Here is a 12,823-nt window from a genome sequence, read left to right on the forward strand (position 1 = left end):
CCAATTCTACTTTCCTATAGTAGGCATGGCTGATGTGAGTAAAAGAAAAGACATAATGTCCATTGCGTTCTGGCTGGATAGTCAGTTCTCCACGAGACGTAGCAAAAGTTTTTGTTATGTTGCGAGGTGGTTGACTGTCTTGCTGAATACGATAATAGACATGGAATGGCCGCGTTCCGTGCAATACAAGCGCCGCAGGAATACCGGTGTCCCCAGAACTGTGCGTAGATTTAACAGTGTTTCTTGAATATACAATCCGATGTACCGCTATTTCAGCGGAGGGGAAGGGCCTTTCGACGACTTGGCACCTCTCTGGAGCAAGGACATCACCTTTACATCACTACGAGAGCTAGAGTGAGCATTATTCAATAAATTAATGAACAAACTACCTTTCCTTTAACCTTCTCAATTGCGTATTCACCGGGTGCGCCAGCCTGGATGTTTAGATCCATTCGGTTGTCCTGTGTCGACAGTGTCTTCCTCCATGACTTGAAACGCTTCACATCGAGACTGCCGCTATCTGATCCATGTGAGGGTTGATATTCGACCGTAACCTCCAAAGGTAAGTCAAATGAATCGGCGACGAAGCACCTGGAAAGAGCGGGTGGTCGTAGTACTGAATGATTCGTCTTGCCCTGATGTCGATGATATCGAATCAGAGCCAACACGAACAGTATTGCCCACCGCATCCATGACCTCCTCCAGTGCATAAAGATGTGTCCCGACTGCATCGGATGATACTGGCAGTAGTACCTGCAACTGTGAAGGTATCAACCGTCTCCGAGTCACCTCCATGCCTGTTCCTTTCAGTTCCGCGCCATGATTGCTTTCGATGCCTTCTACAAGGAAGCTCTCCTGTTTCCCATTTATCATCTTAAACCACCTAAGGCTCTCAAGGGAGTGACACCACTGATGTCAATCATAAGCTGCTGGTCGAGATCCCCTCCTGCGCAGTGGATGTCGAGGCTGCTGTTTCCAACAAACGCTACTCGCGGACACGAAACTACCACAACCTCTGCTGGATATACTAGTCGCGATTCGATACCAGAGGCGTCAAGAATCCGTTCTAAACGAACGTTACCCGGTTTCGTGAGTCGTATATGCACCAGGGACTGGGTCTTCTGTAGGGAAGACTGCTCGTCATTGTAGTCGTTACTATCTTCTTCTTCTTCTTCGTCGTCGTCGTCGTATTCATCGTATTCATCATCATTAATAGATAAAGCTGAAAGTTTCACTACTTGTAGCGCATCTAAATGCGCTTGCTCGATTGCCTTTAACTCCTTTGACGACAAATCAAAATATTCCACGCCGCTTTCTCGGGAGCTGTCCTAAAGGTGTCAAAGAATACCGTAGAGATGAAGGATTGGTGTTGTTTAGAAGAACAGGGACGAGAGCAACATCACCAGGCGAAGACAAACAAAGTCAAGCCATTGGGGTTGAGATTTGCGGTGCTAATAGGTGACATCCGAACGGTATGTTGACCGAGAAAGATGTGAGTCACCGGAGGCACTGTATGAGGATGAAAGAGCGCCGAAAAAGAAAGGCGATAGGTAATCCAGATAACTCCAAGCTTGAGGAGTAGAGGGCAAATTCCCGCGTCCTGAAGCTAGGCATCAAGAAGAGAAACTGAAAAAAAGAACCATTGGCACGTACCCCGAGTATCCCTCCGGGGATATGCTGCTTTCACCGCTTCTCCAGCTCTCGGCAGATTTTAAACTGACACCACCAAACATCAGCCCATCAAAGAAACACAGAGCAACTATTTGCAACGCCACCACGGAAGTGGCATAGTTCCGGCGGGGAATGCATAGTTGTGAGAGAAACGGGCAGGATGCGATATCGATGGCCAGCCATTTTACACATGATTCGTCAGACGACGCAATGTAGCGGGAAGAAATCGAATAGCTTCACAGCCTGTAGGACGATGCATTATGGGTAAAACGTGCCACAATACTGGAGCATTCAATATACCTGGATAAAGGCTCCCAGACTCAGGCAGTATAGGCGCTGGGTGGGTACATCTAATGGGTCTTTTCTTCTTGGTACCGGCATGGCAGAATTTCCCTCCGAGAACGTGGGAAGCCAATATGTTCCGAATCCAATTGTTTTGTAAGTAGAAACTGAGAGGGAAGAGGGAGGAATGGTCGTCACACTGTCGAAAGAAGAAGGGACAAGAAAAATAACAAGTTGGAGGGATCGTTATCCGACCCTGCGCTACTGCACTTTCTTAGTCCAATTACTCTTTCGTTAACTGAACGATCAATCTGCAAGTTGACTTTCTCCCGCCATCAGTTTGTCTCCCGGCCTTTACGCCGAAGCGCCTGTTTTTGCTTGCACGTGTTGATAACCGTCCGTGACGCTGATTCTCAGCGCTAGAAGGGTTGCTCATCGAAAGCATCTCATATCTATTCATCTCTTCTCTTCTTGAACGATGGAACCACTCCCTCCCCTCCCGAAGATCAATGGCGACTACAACATCATGCTCGATGTTTACACGCATCGTACCGCGAGGCCCGGTGCAGGTGCAGATGTAATGGACGAAGAATATGGCAATACCGAGCGTCTGGCGGAGCTAGGCAAGAAAGTGCTCGACCTGGTCGTCATACATCATTTCTTTTTCTTAAAGCCACATCTCGCTGCAGAAGAAGTTACGGTACGAAGCACTGATCCTTCGACCGTTCCAGATGTTGAAATGAGTGGTGCTTATCAGAATAGAAAAGCCGAAACGCTCTCAGACGATGCTATCGTACGATGGACCGAAAGGTACGATTTGAAGAAGAAAATTCGAGCGTTTCCCCATACTGTTTTGGATGACCCGAATGTAACAAAGATACCTTGATCTCATGTCGATGGCCTCTGATCTTTCGACAGGAACTCCGTGTTTTCTTCCACACCTTCATTGGAGCGCTGTACATTCGCAATGGAATGGCTGAAGTACAAGATTGGATCTCTCGCTTGATAGATCCCACCAGCGAGCCTGCAACTATCATTGGTCCACCACCACAACAAACACAGAGTCTTCCAACACAACCCCTCCAGTTTCCGCCACCCCTGCCGCCCTCTTTTAATCCAGCAAGCCCACCACCCGTGGCCCAGACGTCCCAGGGTGGCGATTCCCTTATTATGCTGCAACTTGTGAATCAAATGGCAGCTCAGCAAAGACGTGCCGTGATGTATCAGGCGCAAAGTGAAGGGCCTCCCCACGCGCCTACATGGACTGTTCAGTGCTTGTGTGAGTGAAAATTTGGACTTCCATCGGCTACGCAGCATATCATGACGATTTTTTCAGTGGATGGTGCTCTCGTTGGAACCGGGACGGGTCGTAGCCAGAAATTGGCGAAGGAGGAGGCCGCCAGACAGGCATGGAATGTCTTGGGAGTTCATTAGGCATAGTGAGTCTTCTGGCTCGCGTATATATACATATGCCTAATCGTTGTTTACACAGTGATATGCTAAATGATCGATAAATGTGATGAAACTCGTGAAATGTGTGCACTGGACAATATTTGAATATCTCGCAATGTATGAGTATCGACGAACATATCAGCCATTGATCAAACTAAGAACTGAGATACCAGAAGAAAATATACGTCGCTATCAAAGCAAGGAACACCTTGGTTTGACGATCAGGTCCGAGTCCCGCCACCTGCGGACCGCCATCGTTGGCCTTGGAGGAGGAATTCGCCGGACCTCCGCCAAGGGTATGACCTGTCCCAGAGAAAGCTCCTGAAGCAGAACCCGAAGAACCAGTTGAATGCCTCCGAATCGCATTCTCCAACGGCGCTGAACATAGATGGGTATCAATATACGACGCAGTAAATCACAAAAGGTTATGCCCCACTTTCGATCGGCACCACGAACGAACTTTGTCGATTTTCTCCGTACCTCTGAGAAAGATGAATGAATGTCGGCCTGGATATGAGCGATACGTTGAGCAAGTCGCTCGACGCTTAAACGAACAGAGTGACACACATGGCAGACACCCACCCGGTATGCAGACGCTGCGTCCTTCGCAGCATCCACGTCGCACTTGAGGAAATTGATGTTCTTGTATGTTCTTGAAAGATCTTCGAACGTAGGGGCAATAGCGTGGCACGGCCCACACCTACAAGAATTAAACAAAGGATCCATTACTGTAATTACCAGTAACTTAGCAGTGGGCATGGAAATCAGAGGGCTGAGACCTCGATTTCTGGCACTTTCAAACTAAATGGGCATCCTTTACGTGCGCTGTTCGTAACGACCATGGCATGCGAACCCTCTCCGACCGTCTTATGACACCTGCTTGCTGAAGCTTTTAGGTCTGCTTACGGTCGAGTTCCTTCTGTCTTTTCTACCTAATTGATCACCTTTGTCTGAAGCTACTGTGTGTTCGGGACTCTTTTTGCTCATCTTTGCTGCCGGCCAGCTGCTAGCATTACTGGTGGTGTTTGCTAAACATTCTAGTGAACAATCAGGCTGTACAGCCAACTATCGTATGGATTAGAAGGTATCTATCTCCCAATACTTGGAACGCTTTAACGGAAAAAGAGACGGCGGGCGAATGACTTTGTAGGTAGTCGGGGCCTGCTCTGACTGGCGTATCTGGCGTTGTTTCGCGCTACGGCGACTTTGTTACTCCTGCTAGGGTACATGCATTTTCAGTGATGTAGAAATCTGTCTTCAGAGGACGGCATAGATGTCCCGAGTATAGTATGAATTAAGTCGGGGAGGGAAACCGGGCCCAGAATAGAGAAGCGAATTCGCGAAAGGGTGAACTTGTGGAAATGGGTGATAATGTTCCGCGTAAATACATGCCATCATTGAAACGATTAGTAGGAATCGGCCCGGGATGTTATCGCTGGTTGGGACGGACCGGGATATGCCGTACCCAAGCTTCACCATCGTCCTCCATCACTCGTTCTCGATTCTTGAGGCGCAAATACGGACTCGGCGCTTGAAGAGGGGAGCCCAAGAGGCAAGCAGCTGCGAGTGCTAGGAATGGAATGGGGATTTCCCGGTGAGTAGTAGCAGAATCGTGCGCAACATGGGCCCTTGAGCTGACTTTTTCCGCCAGTTTCTTTCGCCACCGGCCGTGAAAAGGATACATATGGAGCGCAGGAGACCGATATTAGATACAAGTGTTGTCAATGATTTAGTGAGCGTGAACGACGGAGGCTTGGCACCGGGCATTTAACGACAGAGCTTCAAATGTCAATGTCGTCTTCCTCGTTGTGAAGACCAGTGGGGAACGAGCACCTGCTTTTTGGGCGGCTTCGGCGGGCTAGGATCATCGATGCCTAGCTGAATGGTCCTATGAAGCCATGGAAATGCATGGTATATACCAAGAGTGTGCGTTCCTTTTCCTTTCACTTCGCTTTACATAACCAAAATTTCTGCACAGACAACGACCGTCGAGGAATTAAAACACACTTCCCTGGAAATCTTCTCCATCTCAGTATCCAATTGCCGGCCTGCGCAAACTTCTCTCTGGCAATGACGTTCAGACATTCCCTGTATTTTCTTCTCGACCATGAACGGCGAACGACAAGCGTTAACGGTACATCGCGTAGCCTCAGTTCCTCTGGCTTGTTGAATGTCCCATTTGTGGGTATCGAAGTGGCGATAGCATAGCGGGCAGCCCAGAATGTTTCGCCAGTAAAAACAAGCGCCGTTACGGGTAAGCACTTTGCTTATGAGACGGAGCCAATTCTCATATAAAACTCCAGATGTACTCTTTTTTTTTGAAGGATTGACATCCGATTGTAACTGTCTCAACGATGAGGAGGCCTCCGTCACGAAGCCTGGTGAGCCCTGTGCTTTCTCCTCTTAGTGTCCACGTTCTCAAACCCAACAAGGCATCTTCAACTGCAAACTCGTTCAGGGCGCTCGGCGTTGTAGAACGTCAACGCTTCGCCACAATGCCCATCCCACTCATGCTCAGTGGCGTCCTACATCTCGTCCAGCGCGGCCTCTGAATCATCAATACCCAGCCCTCCTATCCTCAATATATGCGTCTTCATCTGCCTGAAGACTCCTGGAAAGTTATCTCTTCTTTCGCAACCTTCTTTGCCGACCCACCCCCCCAGGGGAACATCGCGCGCTTCGACGACATTGATATCGATGAATCCAGCCTCCTTCAAGCGGTTCGGTAAATCACTGGCTATATCTAAAAGTAGCCCGCGCGACACGAAGGGAGAGAGCCCTGATAAGCCCTACGAGCGTGACATACGTTCTTCTCTCCGGCGTGCCATGTGGCTCAGCTTCGCCTAGTAGTTCAACGCACCTGCCCGGTCTCAAGGCTTTAAAAAGCTCCTTCATGGCCTTGGACCATTCTGCACCGGTGAGCGCAGCGAGGAGTAGGGCGCTGGTGAACCAAGTCAGAGCGGCCAATCCACTCTTGGGGAGGTAAGCTGATGACATGATCCCCCGCGGGACCAGATGGGGAGAAGGCGTCTGAATCCATCCCAAGATTGTGAAGTCGGGGGAGATGCGTCGAGCGAGATCGGTAAGCCTGTTCAGTGTGTGTTTGTTATTGGTGACTGAAGAGAGGCTCAAAGCGCGTAGGCACCTGCACCTGTTCCGGAGTCGAGGACGGATTGGGCGGGCTTCGTCTAAATTGAACCACCCTGATGCCGAGTCGGAGGCACGGAAGTCTCAAAGGTTTGCTTAGAAAAGTCCAATATTTTCCCGAGGGACCTGAGTTTACTCAGGGATCCCGCTACAAACATCATTACGGCTCTTGTAGGGTGCTCTTCAGAGAATAAAGAACTTCCTCTCGTTATCCACTGGCATTTAAGGATCGGTTCCGACCATGATATGCGGCTATTTGAAATTTCGCATTAGCCTTAGCGTTAAGCGTTTGCTGCCGTGTAACAGGGCTGCTTGTGTTCACAATCAAAGCGCTACAAGATAAGTATGTTTATCAGCCTCATACTGTATACCACCAAATGGAGAATTCGGACGGAAGCTGACATTCATTATTTGAACTTGGGGCTGAAAATTCGAGTGAGTCGGGGTGAGTGACGAGACCCGATCGTTATTTACTAGTAAAAAACTTTGGATGCAAACGCAGAAATACTATCTACCACTTCGGCCTCGTTATCATAGAAAAACGCATGACTTCCGCCCTCGACGACATGAACGTCTAAATTCTTGTAATACGGCCTCATCTCTTCAACCACGACAGCTCCATTAACCTGCTGGTCGGCCGTACCGCTCAAAACCAGCATCGGAAGCCCGTCCCTCCCAAGCTCATAGAGTTTCTCTGGATTCTGCGGTCGCGAGACCACGTTGTTGCACACCTTTGGGGGCTGCAGCAGTGCGCTCCCGAGGCAGGACGTCTTGAAGCTGAATGGCACATTTTTGGGGTCGGTAAAGAGAGAGTCGACAAACGCAATGGTGGCCTTGGCATTCAGATTGACGTCGTCTGCTCTGAAGAGACTGGGGAGGAAGCCGAGGACGGTCGACGTTCCGACGCGTCCCATGATTGGTCCGATGAAGGGCAGTCCTGCTAGGTAGACCACTCCTGCGAGAGTGTCCTTGGGGAGGTGCGCTGCGATGTCGCATACGATGGCGCCTATATAAGTACGTGAGTAGGAGAACAGCACAGGAAAGGAGGGGGGGAGTTACACCCAAGGCTCCTGTAAGGATTGCATAAGTTTTATTGTCAATTAGGCCAAGTCAATACGTACCATCCGACAAAGATTGGCTTTGAGATCTTGAAGGCGCGCGCTACAGCCCTGAAGTCTTCTGCGAAGATCTCAGAGGAATAATCATCCAATGATTCCGGCATCGCGCTTCGCCCATGCCCGCGCATATCATATCTAACCTACAGGGAACTCCTGAGCCGAGAGTGCTCCAGATAATGAAAGGACGACGAACGAGATAGAAGTTTTCCGTCAACTTTGGATTGGCAAAGAGATTGTCAAACACAGCACCACTCAAGGAAAGGCCGTGAACGAAGACGAGGCACGGTTTCGTTGGATCGCCAGATGCATCGGCATAGATCAACGCGCCATCCTTGGAGGGAACGAGCTGAGCATTACTAGAAGTTAGCATGTTTGGGGTTAATGCAGTCCTTGATCAGCTCCCGCGACTATATTATGTACATGAGTTGCATGTAATTGAAACTGATGGATTTCAAGTCACACTCTCCGTTCACACCGGCGTCCTGGGTATAGTACTTGTCCACAAAATTTCGGTATAAAATAAAATTTTACCTATATCTGTTCCGAAAACAATAGACCAGGCATACCTGAACTATTGGTTTAGGTGTCGATTTCATGTCACGTCTGAAACCAATAGAATAGTTCCGGACTGTCTGAAACTACAGATCACATGATATCAGATGGTCCGGAACTATTGGTTTCGGACACGACCATGAAATCAGATGCTCAAGAACGTGGCACTAGATTTCGAAATTCTGACCGTGAAAGTTCCCATGTATAGCGGAGCGAAAGACAAACGGCATGGGCGCTCATGGGCGTCGGTTAGAACGAGTTGGCAATGCTTCAACCCGGGAGCAAATAGTAAGTAGCAGCAGAAGGGCATGCACTTTGTCCTGTACGGCCGCCTTGTGGAATAACTTCCACAACGCAAGACTAAGGACATGGGAGGATAAAATGAGACGTGCAAGTAGTACTTCGTACTTGCTTCGACCAGGGTTCGAAAGTTTAACAACTCGCTTGCAGCACAAATTAGGAAAGTAATTTGAAATCCGCGTTGATCCCGGCTTTTCTGCAGTTGTCAGTGACTCTCGGGCACCAGGGGATTCTAGGTGATTACGGGCGGACGGAAAGTATGTAGTTCAACGTCATACTCTTCTATCAGTCAGAGGTTGGGACACCAAGAAATTGCCGAATTTCTTTCTTACCCAAGGCGATATGTTGAGGCCGGACGGCGGTGAAAATCGTGGATACATATACTTGTCGCTTGCGAATGGCGTTACATGTATACCACGTAATAAAGCCCTCGAAGCATGCCTTCTAGTCCAACTATACCGCTGGTTCGCAGTAAGTTGTCTCTGAACTCTCGCTGAGAGCAGGGATTCAAGTTGTGTCTCGATAGCTGCAATTTATGTGCTTCCAGTTCTTGCTATAATCATCATCCTCTTCCGCCTATGCGTTCGCTACACCAAGGGGAAGCTATAGTGGGACGATGCTTGGGCATTTATCTCTGCCCTTCTGTCGATCATTTTCGTAGTTGTCGCACTCCTCCATGATGATGATCATCCTGGTAAGTTTCGCTTCATTACGGCAAGGTCGAGTTTCTCATAGTTTCCCTCAGTGTCACAGATTGTTAAAGTCGGTATTTACTATATGTAAGTGCTATCCTTCTAGTATGTATGCTGCGAACTAACGAATAACGGAATAGGTGTGCTCAGTTCTTCTAGTATGCCGTGATTTGGAAAGTGATGTCGAATCGACCTTGGACCGTATGTGTTGAACTGAACTTGCGCTTACAGGACAGCTCGTCTCTCCATTCTTTTTACCATAATTCGGCTTTCCATTGGTCGGATGAGACGGATACTCACCATCGTCTCGTTTCTTTTCTTCCTGCCGTGGATTGTTCTCTCTGCTCAGGTCTGGTGTGTTTGTGAGAGTAAGCCGGGATGGAAGGATGCGAAGCTTCCACAACTCCCGATAACATGTATCAGTCGACGATGTTTGGACTTTCATCCTCCTCCATTCCCCAGGAGGAATGAAGTTGTACCATAAAAATACTTCTTTTTTGACGTTAGCAACAGCCTCCGTCTCGTAATTGAAATGTGTCCAGAAGTTGTAGATGCTAATGTCGCACCCCCTTCCTGAACAAACTAGCTTGTCTTTCTCCCACGCTCGCGCCAGGAAACATAACGGACCATTCTCGTCACAGCCTGGTCAGAAGATCAAATTGAATGACCTCAGAGGGAGGACAGGAAAAAGGCTTAGCTTCTGGGGGGGGGAGCAAAACCGTTTCGTGTGGCTGTTAGAACAGGACTGTGTCAAAGCACCGGTTAAGGTTTACGTTGCAGAGGAAGGCGAGGATTATTTCTTATGCCGAAAGAGGAGCAAGAAGATCTGGGTGCCGAGAGTAAAAGTCATGCGAGTGTATTTAATACCAGTATCTTCAGGCCAGGATCCATCCAGTCAGACAGGTCACTAAAAATCGATTTCTTGTACACGCACATACATCATTACGTAAAAGCTCAACTACGGGCCATCCACAGTCACGATTCGATCAGGGTTTGATGGGTTGCAAAGCAGGTTGTTTCGCCATCTTGGCGGCCGACGTAAGGAGGAAAGAATAACTTGTTCCGTCGCCCTGTCCTTCATCAGACCAAAATACCAAAAAAAAGAGGGTAAAACAAAGCTCACAATCATTGTCGTAGGGAAACCAGGATCAAAAGGCACAGCGCTGTCCAAGTAATCGATCTGCTCTTTGGACAACGCAATATCCAACGCCTCTACGTTGGCCTTGAGGTGTTCCACTTTTCGGCCACCGATGATCGGGAAGACATAGGGTGCTTTATGCATCACGTACGCGATCGCCACTACACCCGCACTCATCAGAAATCGTTGGCACAAATCTAGGATGGGTTCCGACTCACCCGCCGCGACATTAGACCCTACGCCAACCTCACCCGCCACCTTCTCCAATGCTCTGGACGCCGTTATCTCCACCTCCGTACGTTCCCAATTCGGATCCCGCATTGTACGTCCCTTCTCTCCGGTGTCCCTCCGTCGCTGTTCCTCTGCGTCCGTTCGTAGCTTCCCTTGCCCGAGTACACCCCACGGAGACAGCGCCATGCCAAATGATTTAGCCATGGGGATAATGTCACGCTCAAACGAGCGATCCAATATACTCCATTTACCCTGGTAGACGATGAATGGTGTCTTCCCGTGATCCATAGCGTACTGGTTCGCTTGAGAGACGATCCATGCGGGGGTATCGGAGACCCCGAGATAAAGGACCTTCTGTGCGGCGACGAGATTGTGCAGACTGTCCATGACTTCCGGTATCGACGTCTCGTAGTCCCACCAGTGAAGGTATAGGATGTCGATGTACGACGTTCGGAGTTTCTTGAGACTCGCCTCTACGCTGATGTGCATAGACTTGGTGTTGTTCCCCACGTAATTGACCTTTTGTGCAACAGCGTCGTCCCCGCGCTTGTAGTTTGTGCTATACTGTAAAGGTGCCAAATCAGACCTTGAGCATGGAATAATAAATGTGTGCAGATTCCGGACATGCCTTCGTCGCAATGATCAGCTGATCACGTATTCCTCTTTGTTCCGCCCACTCGCCGATGAACTCTTCAGACGTCTCGTCCTGGCTGTATGATGTAGGATTCAGAAGAGGAATGGCGTGAAAGGGCCAGTAGCTTACTAGGTGTTCGCAGTGTCGATAAAGTTTCCGCCCATGTCATAATACGCGTCCAGGAGCTTGAAGCTAGATTCTTTATTCATCGATCCCATACCATAGGCCTCCCATTTATCACCGACACTCATAGCACCGAGTGCCAGAGGAGATACCCTCACCCCTGCGCGAGAGGACAGGACACGATAGATACCGAGCTTGGTAGGAGGATCGTTGGCGGCTGCGAAGAGAGACATGATGGGCTGGTTGTGATAGTACAATGACCGCTCCAGGCCATATTATATATGCGAGACAAGGTTATGTTTGTAAGCCTTGAGCCATCAGTCAGCAGCGGTGGTAGCTGGCGGCAGTGAGAACTGAGGAACGATTGAATGGAAGCAAAACTATCCAGCGAAACTCGCAGCCGATGGTCTACGCAATATGTTTCGGCAAGGAAACGATGACGAAAGCCGAAATTTGTCATTGTCTAGAGCAAAAACCATAGCAAACCGCCCCGCCTCATGCCTTCATTCTCACTTATCAAAGAGAATAAGGAAATAATTAGCACCGAAGAGCCCCACCCTAATCGTCATCAACGGATCACATGGGCGGTGGTCTTACCTCGACTTTTCGGACGATACGTTCATCCCACTGAGATCTTGCGTGTGGCCATTCTTGTTCCACCACTGTCCATTAAAGCTCAGGAATTTCTCGATGAGCCCTGGTTCGCAACTTGGGCCAAGCATCCACCTGAAGTCGTGTTATCGATGCTCGCGCATAAATCTCGGTGACCACACCAATTTACCGGGTTGGGGATGCTAACATCGCACCCAGATTAACCGGTCCGGTCGCATATCCGCCCACGGCTCGTGCTCGAGGAAACGCAAAGGACCGCTGTCGTAACAGTCTGGCAGGACAAGGGGGGCCTCCGAAGGTTTTGTGGAAGCTGACTTTGGGTCCTTCGAGAAATGATGGGAAGAAAGGATTCCTTCTGGCCTGAGATTAGGTTCGGTGAAGGGAGATTTGTACTACCGGGAGCGTTTCGTGTGGGACTGGGCGGAACTTTTGCCTCGAGCGAGTCAACGACTTCATGGGTGGCACACATCATTCGGTCGAGATAAAAGAACCGCCACCTGCACTCCGATTTGCCACAGCGAGAAGGACAAGTGTACATCGTCATAGATTGGGTCGTCCACAACCTGGAGAGACCGGTCCTGGCGCTTCAACAATGTCGAATGCGTGGCTTGAGTATTTTACTGCAAGGATGCTGCGTTATAATTTCCGGGGTTGATAGAGCTACTGGTCGTTGGTGTTGAGCATTTCATAGAAAGCTAGGGAACAGCTTGATAAGAGTACGTCCATCGCGAGGGAAGCGACGATTGGTCCATAGTGGGTGAGGGTGGATGCTCGATTTACAGTGATTCTGGTATTCAAGAGTTGTAGCTGTGGGGAGGCTAAGTATTGGAGTAAAAAATGAGCCAAGAAGGCAAGAATACAATTACTAACC

General features: G+C 49.2%; 8 protein-coding genes across 8 annotated transcripts; 3 read left to right on the forward strand and 5 right to left on the reverse strand.

The window, feature by feature from the left end:
• Positions 1–267: 267 nt before the first annotated feature.
• On the reverse strand, positions 268–2,216 carry BT62DRAFT_1079132 (uncharacterized protein; the record flags this gene model as incomplete). The annotated part of the gene is made up of 6 exons (XM_043179453.1): positions 1,972–2,216; positions 1,654–1,914; positions 906–1,323; positions 673–855; positions 390–635; positions 268–330 (listed from the first exon to the last, which is right to left on the reverse strand). The coding sequence occupies exons 2-6, from the start codon at positions 1,731–1,733 to the stop codon at positions 268–270; spliced, it is 990 nt and encodes a 329-aa protein (XP_043036264.1). The 5' UTR covers positions 1,734–1,914; positions 1,972–2,216.
• A 215-nt stretch (positions 2,217–2,431) lies between these two features.
• On the forward strand, positions 2,432–3,387 carry BT62DRAFT_904944 (uncharacterized protein; the record flags this gene model as incomplete). The annotated part of the gene is made up of 4 exons (XM_043183590.1): positions 2,432–2,653; positions 2,711–2,821; positions 2,872–3,232; positions 3,290–3,387. 4 exons carry the CDS (start codon positions 2,432–2,434, stop codon positions 3,385–3,387), a joined length of 792 nt encoding a protein of 263 aa, XP_043036265.1.
• A 172-nt stretch (positions 3,388–3,559) lies between these two features.
• On the reverse strand, positions 3,560–4,131 carry BT62DRAFT_904909 (uncharacterized protein; the record flags this gene model as incomplete). The annotated part of the gene is made up of 3 exons (XM_043183588.1): positions 3,560–3,783; positions 3,862–3,912; positions 3,984–4,131. The coding sequence occupies 3 exons, from the start codon at positions 4,129–4,131 to the stop codon at positions 3,560–3,562; spliced, it is 423 nt and encodes a 140-aa protein (XP_043036266.1).
• Positions 4,132–5,836: 1,705 nt separating this feature from the next.
• BT62DRAFT_1036599 (uncharacterized protein) lies at positions 5,837–6,167 on the reverse strand (the record flags this gene model as incomplete). Its single annotated transcript, XM_043178388.1, has 1 exon — positions 5,837–6,167. A coding segment is annotated over one exon (237 nt), but the record flags the coding sequence as incomplete, so codon positions are not given.
• Positions 6,168–6,943: 776 nt separating this feature from the next.
• On the reverse strand, positions 6,944–8,112 carry BT62DRAFT_954596 (alpha/beta-hydrolase). The gene is made up of 4 exons (XM_043188313.1): positions 7,864–8,112; positions 7,674–7,810; positions 7,612–7,622; positions 6,944–7,558 (listed from the first exon to the last, which is right to left on the reverse strand). Exons 1-4 carry the CDS (start codon positions 8,038–8,040, stop codon positions 7,026–7,028), a joined length of 858 nt encoding a protein of 285 aa, XP_043036268.1. The 5' UTR covers positions 8,041–8,112; the 3' UTR covers positions 6,944–7,025.
• Positions 8,113–8,266: 154 nt separating this feature from the next.
• BT62DRAFT_1079135 (uncharacterized protein) lies at positions 8,267–9,698 on the forward strand (the record flags this gene model as incomplete). The annotated part of the gene is made up of 6 exons (XM_043179454.1): positions 8,267–8,510; positions 8,812–8,993; positions 9,184–9,216; positions 9,268–9,301; positions 9,374–9,415; positions 9,451–9,698. Exons 1-6 carry the CDS (start codon positions 8,372–8,374, stop codon positions 9,696–9,698), a joined length of 678 nt encoding a protein of 225 aa, XP_043036269.1. The 5' UTR covers positions 8,267–8,371.
• Positions 9,699–10,200: 502 nt separating this feature from the next.
• Positions 10,201–11,573, reverse strand: BT62DRAFT_904975 (Aldo/keto reductase; the record flags this gene model as incomplete). The annotated part of the gene is made up of 5 exons (XM_043183591.1): positions 10,201–10,284; positions 10,338–10,513; positions 10,571–11,147; positions 11,170–11,293; positions 11,347–11,573. 5 exons carry the CDS (start codon positions 11,571–11,573, stop codon positions 10,201–10,203), a joined length of 1,188 nt encoding a protein of 395 aa, XP_043036270.1.
• A 264-nt stretch (positions 11,574–11,837) lies between these two features.
• BT62DRAFT_1010103 (uncharacterized protein) lies at positions 11,838–12,498 on the forward strand (the record flags this gene model as incomplete). The annotated part of the gene is made up of 3 exons (XM_043177610.1): positions 11,838–12,103; positions 12,151–12,272; positions 12,323–12,498. The coding sequence occupies 3 exons, from the start codon at positions 11,838–11,840 to the stop codon at positions 12,496–12,498; spliced, it is 564 nt and encodes a 187-aa protein (XP_043036271.1).
• Positions 12,499–12,823: the final 325 nt, after the last annotated feature.

Source organism: Guyanagaster necrorhizus (assembly GCF_019112545.1).
Source record: "Guyanagaster necrorhizus MCA 3950 unplaced genomic scaffold BT62scaffold_27, whole genome shotgun sequence".
Taxonomy (NCBI): domain Eukaryota; kingdom Fungi; phylum Basidiomycota; class Agaricomycetes; order Agaricales; family Physalacriaceae; genus Guyanagaster; species Guyanagaster necrorhizus.

Excerpts from the sequence above, each read along its gene's own strand:
- BT62DRAFT_954596 (XM_043188313.1), bottom strand. The coding sequence starts at position 8,040 with ATGCTAACTTCTAGTAATGCTCAGCTCGTTCCCTCCAAGGATGGCGCG. Across the intron at positions 7,811-7,863 it reads TGACGGAAAACTTCTATCTC|GTTAGATATGATATGCGCGG; the intron begins GTTCGTCGTCCT and ends AGTTCCCTGTAG.